The following is a 24,852-nucleotide window of genomic DNA, read 5'->3' as shown; positions in this document are numbered from 1 at the left end:
TTTTTGCTGGCTCTGTTGGATAAACACTGGACTGTGAATTACAAGGTTGGAGATTCGAGCCCACCAATCACTTACCAGGAAAAGATGAAATTTTCTGCTCCCATCAAGATTTACAGCATCGGAAACCCTACACAGGGTCACTATGAGCAGGAACTGACTTAACAATTAAAAACATTGATTTTAAACAGCCCAAACCTAGCCTCTGGAGGTACTGGACCAGGGTGAGATACAGACAGGCGAGGCAGAGGACATGGCTCTGGGTGTGGGCTCTTGGATTTTCCCCAGTGGGTAGGCAGGCAGGTGGAAGAGCAGGTAAAGCTGGGGGCACTCCAGTCCCTCTCTGCTTGCTTCCTCTTGCTCGCTGCTCCTGCAGCCGCCTCCACTCATTCATCCAGTCTCCTCTGATGACACTAACACAAGGTTTTAATACGATGTTTGCTGTTTGCACAATATCCAAATCATATAATGTCCTAGGTCTTAGAGAGTATTGTTAATTTTAAGTGATGCGTACCTGTAAATTTTTATTTATTTATTTATTTTTTTTGCCAGTTTGTGACTTACCTATTTTTTCTCTCCACAGTGTCTTTTGAAGAGAAGCTGTTTTGTTTTGGTAAGTTTTTATTGTGAACTGAGTAATAGTTTACATGGGAGAACATCGACTTTATACCATTGTTTCATTGCAATGATTACAGTCTCCTCCAGGTATCATTCAACAGGATTTGCTTCTGTTCCCTCTGTTTTGCTTTTTTTGGGGGGTGGGGAGGGGTGTGTGTGGGGAGATGTACACAAAAACACTCAGGCATATATAATAATTTAAACCACCAAAGGGCACATTTTGCAAGCCTGCCTCCTGGCTACCAGCTTTCAGTCCCTCTCTTTCCATGAATATAGGGTCCTCAGCTGCTCCCTCTCTCCATGTTCTCATCTCTGTCTCCATCTCTGGTGTTACTATTTCTTTGGATAGGGTCCCGCACTTGCTTGTGCTCTTCCCCAGGTCTCACCACACTTTGGGCCAACCAGCCCTTCCCTCTGAAGAGACGTTTTTAATGTTGATAAAGGCCATCAACATTATAGAGAAGAGATAGATGAAAAACAATGATAGACAAGATCTCCATGCTGGCCCCTGGAGGTGTGCAGTGGAACAGCTCTGTGTTCGGTGCATGCACAGGAGACCAAGATAATACAAAGAAGGGAGTCTTTAAGGACTAGGAAGAGATTATAGGAAGTATAAAAAAAGAGGGTGTTCAACATTTTCAAAGCCACTAGAATACATGAAAGGATGATGTTTTCTCCAGGTAGAGAATATGAAATCTTCTGTTTTACAATCTTACCTTTCCTTCTTTGATCTTTGTTCCAATAATTTGTCGTCTTTGCTGAATAATCTCAATGAGAAGATCACACTCCTCCATCAACTTTGCTTCTTGACGAGATGCATTCACCTAGAGGACAGATACAATAGTAAGTGTTAACTTGGTCTTTAGTTTCAAGTTAAATGCTATTTTTTAGCTTGGACTAGTATGTTTCTAGGAATCTTTAAAAAGATATTTTAAATGTGAACTCTACTTACTCCCTATTATCCAAGGATGGCAAATACAGGCCTTACAAGCCCACTTCTCTGTCTTACATCCCTGGGAGACACTGTTATGCAATGACAGCTATCTTTTGTGCTAATCCAGACTCAGCTTCAGAGTCTTTAATACAACATACATAGAACCATTACCAGTTAGTTAGAAATGGACTCTTGAAATATATTTACCATTCCTGCTTCTATACTTTGAAAAGACTGTCTGAAATTTGTCTATAAAACTAAATTTAAAAAATCAATGTTAGTTTTTCAGTGGCAGATAGATTATTGTCAATGTCTTTTGGACACATTTTCCAAAAGCAAGGTAGCCAGGTCGCATCACAGTCCTTTAATATTAATTTTAAATGAAGACATCAGTTTTGTATTTAATCACTGTAAATAAAGATCATCCGGGGAATGAGCTGGATGAACATTCTCATGAATCTTATGACACCATAAGAAATTTAATTCCTGATACATGTGTGTGAACAAAGAAGGACCACTAGTGCTTACCTATTAACCAAAAGATTGTTGTTGTTGTTAAGCACTGTTGAGTCAGTTCTGACTCATAGTAACCATATATAGGGTTTCTGAGGAGCAGCTGGTGGATGTGAACTGCTGACCCTGTGGTTCACAGTCTAGTGCTGATCCTATAGTGCCATACAAGGAGTCCTGATACCATGGAGTAGATTTCGCCGTAAGACACCCACGTAACAGAGTAGAACTGCCCTATAGAGTACTCAGTCACATGGGGTGTCTTGAGGCAAAATCTACTCCTTGGCACCCAACAACATCATACTTGTGAAAGACCACGGTTCGACAATGAAAACATACCACTCCGGTAGAAAGGTGGGTCATAATCAAAAGGCTTGTGTTTGAAGTGTTTGAGACTCATTGTATGCAAGGGAGGGGTACAATGAGCTCATTCTTGGCAACTGGACTTGGGAAATACTATGTACATGCTGTTTCCTCTATCTCATGACAAGTCTGAAATGCTTGTTCACAAATGGAGACGCAGATGTTACTGCGGTGGGAGATGGAGATAGCATACAAGAGCAGTATTATGTTAACACAGGGACAGCAGAAGGCACAATGTCACAAAGAATGAGAATGGCATGGATCACTCTAAGCATATCCCAGGGAGGAGAAATGGTCCAGTTAGCAAGCTTCTGATTTAAGATACTTTATTTAGTCAGGAGTTATTTCAATCTCTGTGAATGAGATAAACTGGAAATAGGTTCATGAGTTCAGGATAAAAATCTACTGATGGATTCTCCAAGAAACCATTTCCTGTTTCCAGAAGCCCCAGTATTTCCTGAATTGTATTCCTGGTGGTCATAAGACACAACAGAGACTGCAAGATATGTCCTAACAGAGATAACGACAGTCGACAGTCACTTTCCACATACAGCAGTTTAGGGAGGTATTTGCTAATTGTTCATTCAATAATAAAGGAAAAAATAAACATTAATTGACAAGAAAAGAATGTGGAAATCAGGTGAATGTTTCAAGAAAATGCATCAATGGGTCAGTTCTCTTCCCATCATTCCTATGCTGCCAGTTCCTGTTCTCCTAAGGTTTTCTCACATCAATTTAGGTTTTAAAATATTTGCTCGAAACACCACTGTTCTCAATAAATTCTTCCTTTTTGACCCCAAGCTGAAATTAACAATGGTCATTATTGAGCTGAGAGAAGGATGGGATCATATTGATAACATGGGTACATTATGGTACAGGAAGTGAAATTTCTCAAAAGTAGCACTGTAGACTTGAAAAGTATTGACCAACGGAATGAGCCCTAAATTCAAATATGTACTTGAGTGTGCAATCAAGGTAAATCGGATATAATATATGCTCACCCAGTGTTCAGATCTTTTACTGTTGTATTCATTAAGGTATCTCAAGTGCCTCGCAATAAGTAGGCATTCAAAAAAATATCTGTTGAAGGGATAGATAATGAAAAAGTTCTTTCAAGAAAAGACAGGGTAAAGTATAATAAACTGACTTGCTTTCATAATACATTACAAACATTTCACATGCAGGTATTGGATTTAGTGGTTTTCTAGGACTATGTAGAAAAAAAAAACAAGTCCTCAGGGTTGCTTTTTACTGTGGGTTTCTGGTTGTTGTTGTTGTTTTAAGCTTTATTGGGATATATTTCACATGCCATAAAATTCACTCATCTAACGCATACCATCACCGCAATCTAATTTTAGAACATTTTTAATGCTCCAAAAAGAAATTCCATACCCATTAGCAGTCACTCCCCATTTCTTCCTAACAGTCCTATGATGGTTAAGATTGTGTGTCAATTTGGCTGGGCCATGATTCTCAGTGGTTTGGTAGTAATGATGTAATTTAGTTAAGTAATGTAGTTAGTTATCCCCCATTTTGTGATCTCATGTAATGCAATCATCTTCATGAAGAGATCTGCTATTAGCTGTCTGAAAGGGAATTTCCTTGGTGGTGTGGTCTGTATCCAATATATATGAAAATTCTGACTAAACTCTCTTGGCTTTATTGTTTACTCTGGATCCTGCCTCCAGCTCATCATCATCTGGCCTCCAGTTATAGGGACCTGAGTGGGTGGCCTGCCATATTGCCTGCTGATCTTGGGATTTTTTTGGTTTCCACAGCTTGTGAGCCAGCAGCCTGCCATGGGACCTCTGATCTTGGGTTTGCCAGCCCTGCAGTTATGTGATTTAGGGGAAGCCTCCAACCTGACACCTGACTCACTGACTTGGGACTTTCCAGCCTCTACAAAACACTTGAGTGTTTTCTTGAGATAAATCCTGATAACTTTATTACTATATAAACGGCACTGATTTTGCTTCTCTAGAGAATCCAGCCTAAGACAACTCCCATTCCTGGGCAACCACTAATCTACTTACTGTCTCTATGGATTGGTGTATTTTGGACATTTCATGCACATGGAACCATCCACAGCATGGTCTTTTGTGACTAGCTCCTTTTACTCAGCATGTTTTTTAAGGTTCATCCAAGTTGTAGCATATGTTAGTATTTCATTCATTTTAAGCGTAAGGCTATATCACGTTACATTTAGCTATTCATCGGTTGATAGACATTTGGGTTGTTTCCACTTTTTAACTATTATGAATAATGCTGCTATAAACATTTGGATACAGGTTTTTTTTATGTGTATCTGTTTTGTTTCTCTTGGGTATATACCTAGAGGTAGAATTGCTGGGCTTCATGTGAACTATATGTTTAGCATTTTGAGGAAGAGGAACTGCTAAACTGTTTTCCAAAGTGGCTATACCATATTACATTCTTACATTCCCACCAGCAGTATGTTTACAAGGGTGTTAATTTCTTCCCATCCTTGTCAATACTTGCTATAACCTGTCTTTTTTATTATAGCCATTGGTGGTACAAAATAGTTAACATGTTAATTAAAAGGTTGGAGGTTTCTGTATACTTAAAGGCCGGACAATCGATTTCTGAAAAATCAGCCTTTGGAAACCTTATGGACTATAGTTCTACCAGACACACACAGACCACTGTGAGACAGAGTGGACTGGATGGTACCTGGCTGTGTATATAAAAAAGTATCTCAATGTGGTTTTGATTTGCATTTCCCAGATGGCCAATAATGAGCAGCTTTTCATGTGCTTATTGGCTGTTTGTGTATCTTCTTTGCAGAAACATCTATTCAGATCCTTTGCTCCTTTCTAAATTGGGTTGTCTTCTTATTAATGAATTATAAAAAGTTCTTTTTATATATTCTGGATATATCCTATACATGAGCTGCAAATATTTTCTCCCTCTTGTGTGTGGTCTTTGCATTGTTTTGATGGTGTCCTTTGAAGCACTTTGGTGTTGTGAATGATCTAATGGCTCTTCTTGCCATAGTCTGTAACTCCCACCAAACAATGTTTCTGCCCTGTGGGGTCTGGGTAAGAGAAGGTGGGAGAAGACAATGATAAGATGACATAGTTTAGCTGAGGATGTTAGCAGAGTTCATTGCAATTGCAAAAACTTGAAACTCTAGCATGAGTATAAGAAGCAGGAGGGGAGATCTCACTATCATCAAAAAAGCCAGGAGCAGAATGCATCCTTTAGACCCCGAGATTGCTGCACATTGGACCTCCTCCACCCAGGAACAGGAAGCTGTGACACTGGAAGAGTGGCAGGGGAGCAGCAGCAGAACCAAGAACCAGAGCAGGAGACAAAATGATGGACTTCTCCACCCATGGACAACTAAAGCTGAATAATTTTGCACAGGAGATTTGCTTGCAGAGTGGGGTGTCCACAGGCACTTGATTTGGGAGGGGTGGGTACATTTGCTGACCCATGGAGCTAGGGCCTAGTGCCTTCAAGCTGAGGCTTATGGTAGAAGAGTGAGTCCTATGGGCATTTAACAGCAGTCCTAAGAGCTGGCCAGGCAGAAAGAGGCCTGTCTGTGGTCATGGCTGATAAGAAGCTGTCCTGACTAGAACAACTGTGCCCTGAGCATTTCCGGTCCTGTATTGTAGCCTGTTAACTTCCCTAATAAACCTCATAAGTGTGAGGATGGCGTCTGAATTCTGTGGCCGTTGCAATGAATTATCAAATCCAGTTGAGTAGACTCAGAGTGTTGTGGGAGGTATGGTTTATTGCCATGTATTTTTACAACCATAAATGTTTTAATTTCATGAAGTTCAATTAATACATTTTTTTACTACTGTCACTTGTGCTTTTAATTTGTATCCAAGAAATCATTGCCTAAGTCAAGATCACAAAGATTTACTCCTATGTTTTCTTCTAGCTCTTGCATTCAGGTTTATGATCCATTTTGAATTAAGTTGTGTTATGGTGTGAGGTAGGGGTACACTTTCATTTTTTTGCATGTGTGGGTCCAGTTACACCAGCACCATTTATGAAAGGAAAAATATTTTTTCATTATTCAATTGTCTTGGCATCTTTTTTAAAAATCAATTGACCATAACATGAGGTCCTCAGATTTGATGTCCTCATGAATACAAATTCTGCTCTGAAAGCTTTTAAAGTTTTGACTAAATCCAAAGAAATCCCACAGGTAATTCTAGAGTAGAAGCCAAGGAATATGGCAGAGAGTATGAGCTCTATCTACATGATGACATCGGGCAACTTAACTTTGTTTCAAAATGAGATAAATAATATCTTGCTCTTGCAGCTATATGTGATTATTGTGGTGAACAAATGAAATAACATATGGAAAACATTCTATAATTATGAAGCAAATGACAGATCTGAGGTACTATTTTCTGAATTAAGTAGTTCTGTTAGTAGGCTATGAATTAGTTTGGAATCCTCTTCTCCATCAAAATCCTTGGGAAATGGAATTAAATGCTTTCCAGTTGCTATCATACCATGTGAGGTTCAATTGCATTTATATTCAGAGTAGCTGAGTTTTAGGATGGATAGTTTTGCTTTAAAACTTTTTTTTTTTTTTTTTCAAATAAAAACAAAACAGGGAATGGAAGCAAATACTGTTGAATGATGATGCACGGAAGAGATTGTAATCATTGCAATGAAACGATGGTGTAAAGCTGATGTTCTCCTATGTAAACTATCACTCAGTTCACAATAAAAACTTAAAAAACAAAACTTCTATTCAAAGCATCAACCAAGAGAGATTTGTCCAAAAAGACATAAGAGTTAATTTTCAAAGATTTGTTCTCATTGTACAAAATCTTTTTAAACCCAGTAAGACACAGTGTTATCAAGTAGGGGTTTGTATGGATAGAGGATGAAAAATTAGATGGTTATGTATGTAATAAGGCAAATCAACTAGAAGTGCAAAAGAAAATATTTCAAAACTTTTTTTCCAAAAGACTAAAATTTACTTTATTGAGCAAAATAGGTTTTGAGAAAACTAATACTGTTACCACCAACACTCCAAAATGAAAATTCCCGAAATTTGAGAAGATGAGCTGTTAATTTTAAGATAACAATTTTCCCTTGCACTTTCAAAAGGTTCAAACTTGACTTTCCTTTGAAACGAAAAAAAAAAAAAAAAAGTTGAATTCTTTCGATTAGGATGAAGTTTTCAAATTTTAGTACATCCAGCACTCTTGTATTGTAAAAGATACAATAAAATAAGTTGAATACTATGCTATATTTCTAAAATGATTCTAGTACAAAGAAGTTTCTCGCATTTTATTGTTTCATAGGTCACTTTAAAAACATGAATGATTTGACAGACCCTCTTTTATTATTTTGCTGTTGCTAAGTGCTATCCAGTTGGTTCTAACTCATAGTCACCCTGTATAGGGTTTCTGAAGCTGTGAATCTTTGTAGAGACAGAAAGCCTTATCTTTCTCCCGTGAAGTGGCTGGTAGGCTTGAACTGGCAACCTTGTGGTCTGTAATCCAGTTCTTATCCTCTGGAGTCACCACACTCCTTCATTTCTTCTATAACTTCAAATATGGCATGCTTTATTGGTTACTTTCATGTGTTCAGGTATTTCTACTCCCCAAATTTGGTTTGGGAGCTATTCAAATTTCTCTTTTGAATTCATGTCTTTTGATTTAAAAATCATGAAGGCTGATAGATATGATTTGAGTGGGGCCACTAGAAGGCTGGGAGAATGAAACCACTTGTCATTAAGTCAGTTCCAACTCATGGTGACCACATGTGTGTCAGAGTAGAACTGTGCCCCATAGCTGTTTCAATGACTCAGTTTTCGGAAGCAGATGGTCAGGCAATTATTCCAAGATACTTCTGGGTGGGCTTGAACCACCAACCTTTCAGGTAGAAGCTGAGTGTGGTAACTGTATCAGCCAGGGACTCTTCTCACAAATCACACATTATTATTTTACTGTACCCATGATTGTCCTTATTATTTTGTGGTCAAAAAAGGGTAGAACAGCAAGGAAAATTACAAGAAAAACACCATGCCTGTCATGTAGTGGGTTACAAGTTGGGCTGCTAATTGCAAGGTCAGCAATTTAAATCTACCAGTCACTCATGGGAGGAAGAGGAGGCTTTCTGCTCCTGTAAAGATTTACAGCCTTGGAAGCCTATACAGGATTGCTATGAATCAGAACTGATTCGACGGCCCGGCACCACCACCAGGGAGCTTCTGGCTCACTCTTGCTTATTCCTAGGACAACCTGTAACTATGTCCTTCTGATCCCCTACAGTTTGAAGAAACAGAAATTAGAGATCCGAATAATGAAGTGAGAACAAAAGCTGATCTCCATCCCATGAGATCAAGTTCAGCAACGAGGGCTGTTTGGCTACATTCTCACCTTATCAGATGCTAACAATACATTTTAACCCAGGCGAATTGCTACTGGGTACACAGTTTACCTGCTTTTTCTAAAAACACAGTTACACTTACTCCTCCCTCAGATTAGTTAATGAGAAATGAATGGGGGTTATCTATTTTCTCCCAAGTACTTTCGTTAGCAATGCCCAATAAAACATCCCCTAGCTAAGTATTATAGTATAATTGTGTTACGGTCTATAGTATTTGGGGGAAGGGGTAGGGTAAAGCACATTTTTTCTTCAGTGTCACGTGCGTATAAACATGAAAGGGGTTTAAGTCCACATACACACTACAGAGTGGACTCCATGTCTGTGAAATGTTCTTTAGCAGTCTGTAAATAGTTTCTAAGTATTATTCCTGAAAACGCACTCGTTTCATTTGACTTGTGTTCAACTGCGAAATGAGATGTACAGTGCACAGTAAAAACATCATTAGATTTCAGGCATGCTTGGGCTTAAAACGTTGAGAAATATTTTATGAAACACTTAGAAGGGAGTATCAGTGGGGGGAAATGTCTGGCTGCTGCTTGCAGGTGAAATGGGACAAGCGTGCACTTCAGAAATCGTCATGTTCTTATTTTGCAGTTCTTAGTTGAAATGAGTTAGCCATGTCCAACATTTTCAGAATAAAACTTTTTCCTTCCTAGGAAAATGGAGTCCTGGTGTGGCGCTGTGGGTTAATGCATCAGACTGCAAAGCCGTTTGAACTACAAGGTCGCGGTTCAAACTCACCAGCTGCTCCTCAGAAACCCTATACAGGGCTGCCATGGGTCGGAATTGACACGATGGCACTTAACAACAACAATAACATCATGAAAAGGATATGCTGACTTGATAGATGACTGCTGATTTGTATCAAGAGGGAAATTTGGAGTGAGCTTACACAAGTTAACCCCAAGGTGCTGGAGAGAGGAAATTTAATTTCAAGATGTGGAGAGAAGGGGATACCAACATATACACAATTCCAGAAGCTGCCATTCACCTTGAATTCCATGAGAACTGTGTCCCTTGGAATGTATGACCCAGTTACTCACCACCATTCTAGCCCACCAACGAAAGTATACCCTTTCATTGACGACTCTAAATCTTGCTCTTCTTGACATGACTACCAATGAGACTGGGGATTTAAAAGACAAATACCAACTTTACAAGTTGGCCTACAATTGGTCTTCAGAGTAAAAGTCAAGTTGTGAATTCTACAGGGACTTAAATTTAACGTTGAGAAAGGTTGAAACTCTTTCCTATAAGACATTATATTGATGCTGGTGTTTAGACTCAAAATACTTTTATTTACTACTGTTGTTAGTTGCTGCCAAGTCAGCTTTGACTCGTGGTGATCCCACGCAAAACAGAATGAAAGGTTGCCAAGTCCTGCGTCATCCTTAGTCTTAGGTGTACACGAGTCCAATGTGGCAGCCACTGGTATTTTGAGTGTTCTCCAATCTAGGGGGCTCATCTTCTAGCACTGAATCAGGCACTGCGCTTTTGTGATCCACAGGATTTTCAATGGTTAATTTTTTGGAAGTAGATCACCAGGCATATCTTCTTAGTGTACAAACTCCACTGAAACCTGTCTACCATGGGTGGCCACGCTGGTATCTGAATACCAGCTTCCAACATCACAGAAGCACATAAGCCAGCACAGTGTGATAAGTTGGCAGATGACTGTCACTATTCATGTTGTGAGGGGCCATTGAGTGGGTTCTCATAGTCACTTTACATATAACAGAAGGAAACATTGCCTAGTCTTGCACACCCCCACACTCCGTGTTACTCTTGAGCCCACTGTTGAGGCACTGTTTATAGGAATGTGTAGTTTTGACGCTGCACCCCAACTTGAAAGTGTCTGTGATACTACAAAATACGGTGCAATCAGCCCACTCCATGAAAAAGCACAACATTGGAGGAGGCGATTCCACTCTGCCCAGAGCTGCTGCAACTGAAACACCTGAAACACAACAGAGCTACCACTAAGCTCATATCTGGCCAGCAAGACTAGAGGACAGGGACAGCCTGCTTAAGAATGCAAACCCCTCCCCCCCAGTCCCTGCGTGGCCTGCTGATCAGGTGCAAAGAGGAATGAATCTAGGAATCCAAGGGTAATTTTTGTTTTACTGCCAGAGACAGTTGTGATGAGCATTCCAGACCCTGGGGCAGAAGTCAGGTGGAGCTTCCAGAAGAAACAATGGGAAGGGCTCTCCTACTTGAGTCCGTATAAGGAGCAGTGGATAGCAGCGGACTGAATGACTGTAATTCACCTAATCTGTTTACATGTATTCTGCACCCTGAAACTCTCATGCTAAAGTCAAATATTTGTGGACCTCGTTCAAGTGTATTGAATCAGAGAAGAATGGCCAAGCTTCTTGGGTCCTTGTCTTCGGAGGTGTACCCACAGTACAAGACAGTATTTTTAATATCGGATCTATTCATCATAAAGTGCTTTAGGTGGGAGTGACAATGTGGGAGGAGGCCATTATCACAACAAGATAGGGTAAAAAATGATCCGGCCCAGGAAAGACTGAGTTTCCATATTGATTAACTGTTCAGACAAGATTTTACTGCATGAATTTCTGCTATAGGATTAAAACATAACTCCCCAGAATCTCATAATAAATTTTCTTTTCTTGAGTTTTCAAGATTGTGAAGCTTGAGTGTTGGGTAAGATAGCACAGTATTATAAAAAACGACAACACACTATGGTGAGCTGGACAATCAATTTCCTCTTATAAATGAAACATAACTGTAACAGTACAATATAGTGCCCAGCAAAAATGCTGCTAGTAAAGTTATGGCGACATTGGAACCCTTGTCCACTGCTTGTGGACATATAAAATAATGCAGCTGCTGTGGAAGACAGTTTGGCAGTTCCTTAGAAAGTTAAACATAGACCCAGCAATTCCACTCCTAGGTATAGACCCAAAACAATTGGAAGAAGGAATGCAACAGGTACTTGGTCAACAATGTTCATTGCATTATTTACCATAGCCAAAAGGTGGAAACCACCCAAGATGAAGCAACCCAACAGATGAATGGATAAACAAACTGTATGTCCAGCCAAATAATGGAATTTTATTCAGCCATAAAGAGAAACTAAGTTCTGTACATGCTATGACATGGATTAACCTTGAAAACCTTATGTTGAGTGTAATAAGTTGGACACAAAAGGACACATATTGTATGAAGGGGCTTCAAGAAGTTCCGGAAAGCAGAAATTAAAAGACGAAAGGAGATGCGGATAGGTCTCTTGTGATACAATAGTGAATAATTGTTATCAGGACTGACTGTGAGGGCTGGAAATGTAAAGGTGGATGTTTTGTAGCAAAAGGAGGGGAGTGATTGACTTTGCAGTCTTGATGATCCTGGGACCATCAAGGGAGAAGAGTGGAGAGTGGGACCCTACCCAGAGAAGCAGTGATGCCAGAGATGGAGGCAGAGACGATGACGTGGGGAGATGGAGCGACTGGGAACTCTACACACAGAGAGGGAGAGGGGCTGTGTGCTGACAACTGGGGGCAGGTTGTAGGGTATACCCTTTGGTTGGTTGATGATGCATGGAGGGGATTGTAACCACAGCAATGAAACGATATACAATAGGATGAATGTAAAGCTAATGTTCTCCCATGTAAACGATCACATAATTCACAATAAAACATTTAAAAAAATTTTAAGTCCCCTTATGTTGTCCTATTTCTATGAAATGTCTAGAATAGACAAATACATTGAAACCAAATGTTATTAGTGGTTTCTGGGGGAGAGAAGAATGGGAAGTTGTTGCTTAAGGGGTTCTGCTAAGGGGGATGAAAATCAATTGGAAATGGATAGTGGTGATGGCTTCACAACATGGTACATATAATTAATGCCACTGAACTGTGGTTTAACCACTTTAAACTGGTTAAAATGGCAAATGTTTTGTTATATAAATTTTAATACAATTTTTTAAAAAGCCACTGGAATTGCCTGAAAATTTGCAACATCACACAAAGGAGTGTTTGACTCTTAAGAACCTCACACGCAACACACCCATCCATGATGCTCTCTGCTGTTGCTGTTAACTTTTCAGTAAAGCAAAACCTTCAAACAAAGTGAGCAAGTGCTCAAGAAAGAGAGGGCTCAGGGATGGGCAGGTGTGAGTCTTCCAGAGTTTGAATGCCAGGTGTTTCTTTCTTACATTTTGCATGTTTTGAAGCATTTAGTTAAACTGTGTCTTGGATGCTTTCAAGGGTAAGCTCATCTGGCTTCGATCTCTGTTCCTGACCGAAGGCCACACACTTCTCTTTGGTATTGAATGGTAACATCTATTTAAATTTGCAAAATGAAGATGAGGTAGCTTATAATTCATTTAACAGCGACAACTCCTTCAGTCCTGTCTCTCATTAATTACACACTTTAGAAAACAAATGCTCCATGCCCTCCCATTTGGACCGGAGCATAAAGAATGCAGGGGGGAAAATTAAACTTGTCAATGAGCACTTGTCTCTCTCAAGTCTTTTTCATAAAGTTTCCGAAAGGTGATACTTTTTATGAAGTAACTTTTGACAAATGGATTTGGCAAAAATCGGCCTTTTGACATTGTGGTCAGAGGGTACAAAATAACTTATTTTGTTGAGTGAGTGCTGGGGGACACAGATGTGATGTTTCTGAGAAGGGAAGTTATTATTAATGAAAAGAGGAATCGTCTACCCAATGACCTCGCATTACTCATTTTAATCTTACATGCAATTTCTCATTAAGTGACATTCGTTTTAGTTGTTGGGTCATCATTCCTGAAGAGTGATGTTCTGGAAAAATACAGGTTTGAGTTACTGAGGCTGAGATGCCATCCCCTCCCCTACAGAGTTACAGAGAATGAATGAGGGGCCGAGGCCTACCCTTTGGTATTCCTTATGCCGAGCACAGCATACTTGTTATGTCGCCGATAAAGCCTGAATGTGGAAGTACAACAATGGAAAATGGTAAGCTGTTAAGATTTGGTCCTTCTGAAGCATCCACAAGTGATTTCTAGGAAGTGTCTTGCTTGGATGGTGTTACTATAGAATCCCTGCAGAGAATGGTCAATTAAGTTTGAAATATCTTTGGTAGCCTGTGTTCAATATACAAATTGAGTGAAATACTGAGATAGAGAGGAGAGTTAAGAGACCTGGAACGTGTGAATTATAGTCATGGTAGGCCTAAAATTGAGTAGTGCTAGCTCTGGTAGCATAGTGGTTAGGAATTGGGCTGCGAACCGCAAGGTCAGCAGTTCGAAACCACCAGCTATTCCGCAGGAGAAAGATGAGGCGTATCTGCTCCCGTAAAGATTTACAACCTTGAAAATCCTGTACAGGGTTGCTATGAGTCGGTACTGACTCCACGGCACACAGCCACCACCATCCTTCCGCTCTAGAGGTTGGGGTCTACCAGAAGCAGGGGAGACACAAGAACAGAAGCACATGTGGTTATCAGGAAACATCAGCAGGGGTGTGGGGAAGGGAGTCAGGAAAAGGTAGGAAGCCAAGTATGTGGGCCTTATTCAGGCCTCTGTGAGCAAGTGGAGCACAGTCCCACTGGGGAACTCAGGGAAATGGCGCAGAACACTCCAGTTAGTGAGGAGGAATCATGGGATTTAGCTAATATCTCCCATCAGTCACTGGGTTGAGACTGTTGAGGGTGAGTGGGCATGAACTCCACTCTGGAATGAGCAGGTCCCTTGCATTGAGGAGCAGTCTTGACCCTTTGCTTCTGGAAGCATTCAGGTCAGGGACAGGAGAGTGAGAGCCCTGTGGGTGTTGGGTTGACAGTTACACTTGAAGGAGCACTTCCGTTAGAGGACGTTTCTTAAGATGAGTCCCAGTCGAGGTCAGGGGGAGCTGGGGTCACATTTTCCCACAGTTTCAATAACTTAAGGCTAATGGCAGGGCTAAAGGGAGTTTGCATGCTATAGTGCTTCCTATCTTAATCAGATGAACATATATGATTCATTATCACAAGATTCCTAGATTTCCCATCATTTCAATTCATGGTGAAATGAATATTGTTTTTAAAAAAGAATAATGGTTGGAGACTTCTGGCAGGATGGCAGACTGGGCAGACACACTTCACAGATCCTCTATAACAAAGATATGATGGCCAGCCTGCCAGCCACTCAGCTAGAGAAAGATGAAGCTTTCTGCTCTAGCAAAGATTTAAAAGGCACAGCTCCAGGTGAGTTATGACCTTGAGCGATCCATGGTCCTGGGTGAGCTACGACAGCTGGAGGAAAGCCCCGTATCCAAGCAAAAGAAGAATTATGGAAGCATATTCAAAACTTCTTGCCTCAAGATAGAGATACGATCCCAGTGAAGGGTCTGGGATGGGAGGTGGGAAGGGTGTATACCACTGTTACTTTGAAACTGTGAATTATATAATTGTTTTTTAAAAAAATGAAGACGAAGAAGAAAGCAAGCAAGCAAGAAATGAAATCATCTATGATTTTTATTCATCATAATGAAATCATTATGACGGAGTCGCGGTGTGGCACTGTGGGCTCGTGCCTCAGACTGCAAAGTCGTTTGAACTGCAAGGTAGGCGGTTCAAGCTCACCAGCTGCTCCTTGGAAACCCGATACAGGGTCCCTATGGGTCGGAATCGACTCAATGGCACTTCACAACAACAACATGATGGTTAAAGGGGCTTGGGGAAGTGAAGGGGGGTGATTATTCATGGGCTAGAGGGCCAACACATGGTGATATAGGTGATATGGCAGACAATCTATAACAAGAGGGAGGGTAGCAGGAGGAAGATGAAGGTAGCAGGAGACAGATGAAAGAATGTAATAGTTAGTGAATATAGATAAATGCTGTTAACCGTTGGTACATGGAGGGGATTGCAGACATGGAGACCTGGTGTGGCTCTGCAAGTTAATGCGTTGGACTGCAAGGTAGGTTTGAACCACAAGGTCAGCAATTCAGGCTCACCAGCCATTCCTTGGAAACCCTATACCAGGTTGCTATGAGTTGGAACTGAAGAGTCCTAGTGTAGTGCTGCAAGTTAATACACTGGACTGCAAAGTCAGTTTGAAGCACAAGGTTGGCAGTTCAAGCTCACTAGTTGCTTCCTCAGAAACCCTACACTGGGTTGCTATGAGTTGGAACCGACTAGACGGCACTTAACAACAACAATGAAGCAAAGTATATGATTTGTTCCATATAAAACTGATGATCTGCTCTGTAAACCTTCACTTAATTCACAATAAAAAATTTAAAAAGAAAACAAAAGAATGGTTGTGGAGACTTAAGCCTCAATATGGACAGTTGATTATAGTGAAACTGATTTTTAAAGTCAGGGATTACTTGAAATCTTTGTTTTCCTTTTCAAAAAGTTATTTGAAAGATCTAGTATATTTCTCTACACAAGTCTGGGAGGCTTTACCTCTTCTCCAGTCCTAGCTGAGAATCCGAATGCTCCATTTCACTTTATTGAGATCGGAGACCGGAAACAGAAAAGAAAAGAAAAAAAAAGGCATCCTGCCAGGTACTGGAAACACTGTTTACTTTAACTTTATTGCCAAGAACAAAGCTTTCTTATTGTTTAATAGAACCCTTAAAAAGTGGGCCTCATCAGCATAGTTCTTATTTTTTGGAGACCACAAACCTGGAGAAGTCTTTAAGATCATTTCATGAACAGCATGAGGAAAATAAAATACTGCACTCTGCAAAAATTACAACATCCTTTGTTTTAGAGACTAATGACAGGTTAGCTGTGCATGTTTTGTTGCTGTTGTTTGGTTTTTAAATGTAGGTATCAATTGGCATGTTCTATCTTGGCACACTTTTTTTCATTAAGGTTAGTTAGAGGCAGTGTCTGTGATAGGAAAGTGCCACAGAAGCCATTTTCCTTTAGACTGCCATCTCTTTGGCATTATTATTTTCAGATAGCACACTAAGAGCAGGACTAATTTATACCGAAACCAAACAAGCCAACACTGCCTTTGCAAACCCTATTTATGAAACTGGAAGCCCCACAAATCCCAGGAAAATGCTCAGTGTGATTTCATGAGCAAAGGAAACGTACTTGGTCCTTTCTTCTCAGCTGGAGGTTTTACTTCTCTTCCCACATAGAGTAGAGAATATTGGTGCGACTATGGTTAAAGCGCTCAAGTGCTAACTCAAGCTCAGTGAGTGGTTCAAACCCACCACCAACTTTCTCATGGGAGAAAGTTGTGGCAGTTTGCTTCCATAAAGATTTACAACTTTGAAAACCCAATGAGGCAGTTGAGGTATTTGGTGGTAAAGTGGTAGAATTCTCATCTGCCACCGGGGAGACTGGTTTCAATATACCTCGGAAATATCAGTCCTAGGAGCGCAGAACTAGCACACACGGGGACACCATAAGTTGGAATCAACCATCCTGCCTCCCAAGAGTCTAACTCAACTAGGAGAGGAAACATACATGGGCCTACAGACTATGAGGACTGCACTTGGATCAGCAAGTCACTGAGCAGTTTTCCTTAAGCTTTACAGATCACTTTATGAATCTCATTATTCTATTCATATAAATCCAATACATTTTATAAAACTAAGAGTAATCACTCTCAGGGGTGCTTAAAATAATGTTTGATTAACTCCAGTTGAATAGACTCAACCTCATTAAACAATCCATTCCGTTTCTAAATGAGCTGATTAAATTCCTGCATACATTTTTAAAAATGAGTTAAATTTACAGACAGGGAAATGCACAGATCTAAAAGAACAGTTCAGTGGATTATGACAAATGTATACACCCGTGTACTCAGCAGTCCAATCAAGATAGGAAACATTTCTGTCACCCTATTGTTGTGCCATTTAAGTCGGTTCTGACTCATAGCGACCCTGTATAAAGTTTCTGAGGAGAGCCTGCTGAGTTTGCTCTGCCGACCCTGCAGTTCAAACGGACCTTGCGGTCTAGTTCTTTATCCCGCAGAGGTACCCCAGGACTCCATCTATCACCCTAGAGTGAGGTAAAAGAGCTCTGGGGGCATGGTGGTTTATAAGTCGGGGTACTAATCTCACGGTCAGCAATTTGAAACTACCAGCGGTACACAGGGTCGATATGAGTTGGAATGGCAAAGAGGGAGGTAAGGAACCCTGGGACAGTAGTGGATTATAAACTGGACTGCTAATTGATTTTGATCACTAAATTGCAGTACAAATAGACACTACATCTATAGATTTAACACATTCCATGCAAACTTACTGGCCACTCCTCGGAAACCCTATACAGGGTCCCTATGAGTCATAATCGATTTGATGGCACTTAACAACAACAATTTACTGTGGGAACAACTTCAAATGGTCAAACTGTCAAAAGGTCCAGATCTAATTGGTCAAGTTTGTCTAATATGTCAAATCCTTAAAATATTACAAACTCTTAATGTACACACATATATTTCAGTCTCCTTGTTGTTGTTAAGTGTCACTAAGTCAATTCAATCTCATAACATAATACAAAATAGAGGTAGCGAGGAGTTTATTTAGGACTTCAACTTGAAACATAACTCAATGTTCCTGGGAGGAGAGAAATAAAAGAACCTTACTTGCTACTGGAAGTAAATTGATCACCTCAAGGAAGCTGTGGTTAGTAGGCCAGCCCTTCTGCTGATCAGGTAAATGAGAAAGCTCTCTGGTAGCGTAGTGGTTACGAATCGGGCTGCGAACCACAAGGTCAGCAGTTCGAAACTACCAGCTGTTCCACGGGAGAAAGATGAGGCTTTCTACTCCCATAAAGATTTATACCCTCGGAAACCCTGTACAGGGTCGCTATGAGTCAGAACCGACCGTAAGGCACATAACAACAGTCAAACAATGGTTAAGTGCTCAGCTCCGAACCCACTCATTGGAAGGAAGATGTGGCAGTCTGCTTTTGTAAAGACTACCCAAACCTTGTAGCGTAGTGGTTACGAATCGGGCTGCGAACCACAAGGTCAGCAGTTCGAAACTACCAGCTGTTCCGCGGGAGAAAGATGAGGCTTTCTGCTCTTGTAAAGATTTACAGCCTCGGAAACCCTGTACAGGGTCGCTATGAGTCGGAACCGATTCCACGGCACATAACCACCACCACCCAAACCCAACCCACTGCAGCTGAGTAGTGACTTTATAAAACAACGTTGGATGGGCCCACAGGACTTCCAAGACCTCTTTAACGTGTTCAAGAGAAAATACCTCAGTTTAAGGACTAAGGTGCCCTTGCCCCAAACCATGGTATTTTCAAAAGCCTCAGATGCATGTGAAAGTTGGACAGTGAATAAAGAAGATCATAAAATTGATGAATTTGCGTTATAGTTCTGGAGAAGAATATTAAAAGTATCATGAACTGCCAGAAGAACACATCAGTGTTGTAAGACATACATCCAGAATGTTCCTTTAGCAGCCAGGTTGGCGAGGCATCGTCTCTTATACTTCAGACATATTATCAGGAGGGACCAGTCCCTGGAGAAGGACATCATGCTTGGTAAAGCAGAGGGTCAGAAAGCATCAAAAGAAGATGGAAAGAATACACAGAGTCACTGTACCAAAAAGAAATGGTCGATGTTCAACCATTTCAAAAGGTAGCATATGATCAAGAGCCAATGGTACTGAAGCAAGAAGTCCAAGGTACACTAAAGGTATTGGCAAAGAACAAGGCTCTGGGAATTGATAGAATACAAATTGAAATCTTACAACAAACTGAGGCAGAACTGGAGGCACTCACTCATCTATACCAGGAAATTTGGAAGACAACTACCTGGCCAACTGATTAGAAGAGGCCCATATTTGTGTCCATTCCAAAGAGAGGACCCAATGGAATGCAGAAATCATCAGACAGTATCATTTAACATGACATGCAAGTAAAATTTTGCTACAAATATTTTAAAACCAGCTGCAACAGTACATTGGCAGGGAACTGCCAGAGGTTTAAGCCGGATTCAGATGAGGATGTGGAACGAGGGATATCACTGCTGATGTCAGATGGATCACAGCTGAAATTAGAGAATACCAGAAAGATGTTGACCTATGCTTTACTGACTATGCAAAGGCTTTTGACTGTGTGGATTATGACAAGCTTTGGACAACATTTTGGAAAATGAGTATTCTGGAACACTTAATTGTGTTCATGAGGAACCTGTATATAGACCAAGAGGCAGTCATTTGTACAGAATAATGGGACACTGAATGGCTTAAAATCAGGTAAGGTGTGTGCCAGGGTTGTGTTCTTTCACCATACATTTATTTAATCTATATGCTGAGCAAATAATCTGAGACGCTGGATTATGTGAAGAGGAACGTGGCATCAGGATTAGAGGAAGACTCATTAACAGCTTGCAATATGCAGATGAACAACCTCAACTGCTGAAAATGAAACGGACTTAAAATATTTACTGATGAAAATCAAAGACCACACAGCCTTTGGTATGGGTTGCACCTCAGTGTAAAGAAGACAAAAATCCTTACCACTGGATCAGTAAATAACATCATGGTAAATGAAGAAAAGATTGAAGTTGTTCAAGACTTCATTTTGCTCAGATCAACCATCAACACTCCTGGAAACAGCAGTGAAGAAACCAAATGATGTATTGCATTAGGCAAATCTGTTGCAAAAGACCTCTTTAAAGTGTTTAAGAGCAAAGATATCAGTTTGAGGACTAAGGTATACCTAACCCGAACCATGGCATTATCAATAGCCTCATATGTATATGAAAGTTGGACACTGAATAAGGAAAACTGTAAAAGAATTCATGCATTTGAATTTTGATGTTGGAGAAGAATATTAAAAGTATTAACGACTGCCAGAAGAACAAATGAATCTGTGTTGGAAGAAGTACAGTCAGAATGCTCCTTAGAGGCCAAGATGACCAGACTTCATCTATCATATTTCAGATATGTTATCAGGAGGGATGAGTTCCAGAAGGACATCATGCTTGCTAAAGTAAAGGGTCAGTGAAAGAGAGGAAGACCCCCAACGAAATGCATTGGCACAGTGGCAGCAGCAATGTGCTCAAGTGTAGCAAAGATTGTGGGGATGGCGCAGGACTGGGCAGTGTTTCATTCCGTTGTGCATGAGTCAGAATTGACTTGATGGCACCTAACAACTACAATTGTTTGGCTGAAATTTGAACCAGGGGCTGACTAAGGGCCTTTAGTCTCTTTGGGGTTTCCATCAATCTCTATCCACCCAGTTAGCCTTGTCTTTTATATGATTTTGAGTTTTGTTCCACATTTCTCTCCCACTGTTTATGGAAGCTGACTGCCCTATCCTTTTCCCAGGGAGTTGTTGGTGGATTCGAACTTCTGACTTTTCAGCTAGCACCTAGCACTTAACCACTGCACCACTGGGACTCCTGTGGGTTCAACAGGGGTTTCCACTTCCCATCAAATGGGCTTGCTTCTCAGTGTGCCACCTCTATCAAGAACTGAACTTTTAAAATCATCTCTTTCATTTCTATCACCTGGTTTGGGTAGCTGACATTCAGTAACGACTTCGGTTGCTTTACTAAGTTGGAATTAACCCATTTCTTTACTGGTTGATTCTTGTTATATCTGGCTTCAGGCCACTTAAATGGAATTTAACTTAAAAGGCTATTGAGAGAATTTAATCAGGAAATGATAGTTAGAACGTATCAAGTAGCCACATTTGCACAAATCCTCCAACTTTTGCTTTCCCGCCACTACGAGCTAGGCTTTGTTGTGAAACTGTACCTGTTGTCTTGCTGATGCCCTCAAGGTTGGACCAGGCGCCATCCTCCCAATCCTCTCTAAATTGATGCAAAGTTTCCTTAATGACTTTATCACAGCCCAAGGCCCAGCTTGTTGAGCCTGAGAATTAGGCTACTACGGAAGTTTTCATCACCTCGTATATATAAACCCGTTGTTATATCTAGTGAAAGTACTTTTAAAAGCACAGTAAAAGCTCTATCATAAATTCCTAGGGTGGGAAGTTACCTCACGGGGTTTTAAAAATCTTGATTTGTGTTGTTGCTCACCGAGAACCTTTTAGATTCGATGTTAGCCTCCGGCAGTTTAAATAGCTGAATTTAAAATTTCATATTTCTCTTTCAAACAAAAATAACCTACGCTACAATTGCACTCTTGTTAACAAACATTTTATATGTATGACTCAATTGTTTTTCTGGGGAATTTTAAAATTAGAACCAAGTTCTTCAGTTTTTCCTATAGCATTTAGTAATTAAAAATAGAAGTTGATTGAATGAAGGTAAAATAAGATACATTTTGTTTTTCTCATAATCTGTAATTATATTGTACACAACCTGATGGTCAAGAAAAGCATACTTTATGTTCATTCATCAAGGGAAATAAGACACACTAGATATTAAGACTCTGAATCAAAAGAGGTTAATGAGGTTGTAAATAGATAGCTTAATCCCTGGGATCCTGCTCATCTCTGAATGGCAGGAATAGGAGCAAAATTAGGACCCGACCTTCCATCTGAGAGTCACTTTCTCCCTTGTCTTGGGAATCCAAATACCTGACGTTTGGAAACCAGCCTTTACCACAGTGGCGACGGCTACTCATAACTTGATTTCGGAATGCCACAATATTGGCGCAATCACAGAGCTGCACACATTGGGGAACTGTGACAGATGCGGCTCTGATTCTAATTTTATCTCAAGAGCACTTTCATAGAGGGTCACACAAGATGGGAATCTGACCCTTCTCTGCAAGGGCCAATGGATCATGATGTTAGACCTTCTAGTGTGCTCCCAGCAGGGTACACTTTATCCAAGATCAGACACCTTGGATCTGACATCTGCAAGACACAAGCTGTATGTTGTGTTCTGATGCTGGTCTTCATCTAATGGTTGTGGGTGAAGCAATTGCCAAGGTTTCCATAGCAGGGGAGAATGCTTTGACATTATAAAACAGCACACAAAAAATAACTTTAAAATAAAGGCTCCTTAGCAAAGATTACAAGCCTTGGAAATCCTATACAGGGTCGTTATGAGTCAGAACCGACTCAAGGGCACTTAACAACAATAAAAACAACATTCTTTGTAACCCGTATATTTTTCCTTATTTCAGAGTTGCCAGTTGAATGCTTTTAGGACTTGGTGGAAGACTTAAAACGGTTCTTTACTAATCCTCCTCTGTTTGCTGAGTCAGTTTTGACAATTTCTTAGACAGTCCTGTAGCACATCACCTCCTCCTCCCTCTGGACCTCCACAGCCCATCATCTGATCAGTTGTTGTTGGGAGAGCCTGTTGAATAGCACTTATTTGCACTACAAGAAGTTTGTCACTCTATGTGGCAACTGTTGTTGTTGTTATGTGCTGTGGAGTCCGTTCAGACTCACAGAGACCCTGCACAGGGTTTCCGAGGCTATAAATCTTTACGGAAGCAGAAAGCTTCATCTTGCCCCCACAGAACAGCTGGTAGTTTCGAACTGCTGACCTTGCAGCTCGCAGCCCGATTCGTAACCATTACGCTACCAGAGCTCCTCATATGGCAACTAGCACTGGGGGAAAAAAACAAAAAACAACTCAAGTAAGCCAGTTGTTGTTGTTGTTGTTGTTGTTAAGTGCCATGGAGTCAATTCTGACCCATAACGACCCTGTAGTTCCAAGGGTTTCCAAGGAGCAGCTGGTGAGCTTGAACAGCCAACCTTGAAGTTCAAATGGCTTTGCAGTCTGGCGCATTAACTCACAGTGCCATACCAGGAAGCCAGTAAGAAAGCAAAATTTTCATAAAAAAAAAAAAAAAATTTTTTTTTAACCGTTTACAGAGAACAACAATGGCATAAGGAATTAAGAGAAAAAAAAATTATTACAAACAAAACAAGCCAAAGAGGCCAAGGCCTGGCCTGGTATTTAAAGGAAGCCGTTAAGGGGATGTTGAGTTAGAGAACACCCTTCCAGCATGACCTTGGACAAGGACAATGAGGTCAGCTGGGCCTTTATCGTCTCTTGACTACTATAGCAAACAGTTTCCCTTTCCCAGTAGTTATCATTGCATTGTGGGTTTAGTAATTGGTCACTAACTGAAAAACTAAAGCCAGCATCGCTGAGTTGATTCGGAGTCATAATGGCCCTCTAGTACAGAGTAGAACTGCTCCATAAGGCTTCCTAGGCTTTCATCTTTATAGAAGCAGGCTGTCATATCTTTCTCCCATTCAGCTGCTGGTAGAATCTGTCAACCTTTCAGTTAGCAGCCAAGCGGTTAACTACGGTGCCACCTGATGTCCTAACTGGTTACCAGTAATGCCAAACTATGAAACTTGGATAATGAGAAAGGGTTACAGAAGATGAATTAATGTGTTCAGACTGTGGTGTGGGCAAAGGATGCTAAATATACTGTGGATTGGCAAAAGGAGCCTTAGTGGCATAGTAGGATAAGCACTGGACTGCTAATCACAAGGTTGGCAGTTCAAACCCACCCTCAAAGGATTTACAACCTTAGAAACCCTGCACAGAGTCACTAATGAGTCCAAATGGACTCAATGGCAGTGAGTTGGCTGTTTTGGTTTGGTGGACTGCCTAAGGAACAAACAAGTCAGTCTTAGAAGAAATACAACCAGAATGTTCCTCAGAAGGGTGGATGGCAAGACTTCTACTGGTCTACTTTGGATATATCGTCAAGAAAGATCTCAAGAAAAGGATAGCAAGAGAGGGTGGTGCTTCTCTGACTGGGCAGCACAGGTACGCAGGCTCGGGAGAAAGTAGGGGGCGGTATCACAAATTGGGGCCCCCGCCTGGTAGACAGACAGCTTTTGGGCAAACATAAAACATTAGGCTGCAACTTTATGAACTTATTTTTTTGAAGGATCAAACTATTGAGGAGTTACGAGCATTTTGAACTCCCACCCGCCTGCTCCGGGCTCCTAACCAGGGACGGATCCGCCCACTGCAGCACTTAGCAGGGCTTCAGCAGACCCATTCAAAGGGCTGATGCTCTCAGAGAACTAGCGGGGCCACAGGAACCAACATAGTCCATCCCAGGGGCATCCTCATTGCCACATTAGGCATTACCGGCATGTATATAGGAAAAATTGGGGGCCTCAAGGCACAGGGAGACAAAGAGAGGCATTTTAGATGTCATCAAAAACAGACC

General features: G+C 40.9%; 1 protein-coding gene across 2 annotated transcripts in view; it reads right to left on the bottom strand.

Annotated features, from left to right (window-relative positions):
• Nucleotides 1–24,852, bottom strand: part of MID1 (midline 1 (Opitz/BBB syndrome)) — a 225,943-nt gene that overhangs the window by 48,150 nt on the left and 152,941 nt on the right. For both annotated transcript variants that reach the window (XM_006835640.1, XM_006835641.1), the window contains one exon: nucleotides 1,332–1,439. In XM_006835640.1, the coding sequence (XP_006835703.1) occupies nucleotides 1,332–1,439 (108 nt within the window). The remainder of the gene's footprint in view (nucleotides 1–1,331; nucleotides 1,440–24,852) is intronic.

Source organism: Chrysochloris asiatica, unplaced genomic scaffold (genome assembly GCF_000296735.1).
Source record: "Chrysochloris asiatica unplaced genomic scaffold, ChrAsi1.0 scaffold00018, whole genome shotgun sequence".
Lineage (NCBI taxonomy): Eukaryota > Metazoa > Chordata > Mammalia > Afrosoricida > Chrysochloridae > Chrysochloris > Chrysochloris asiatica.
This window is presented reverse-complemented; position numbering and strand designations above follow the sequence as displayed.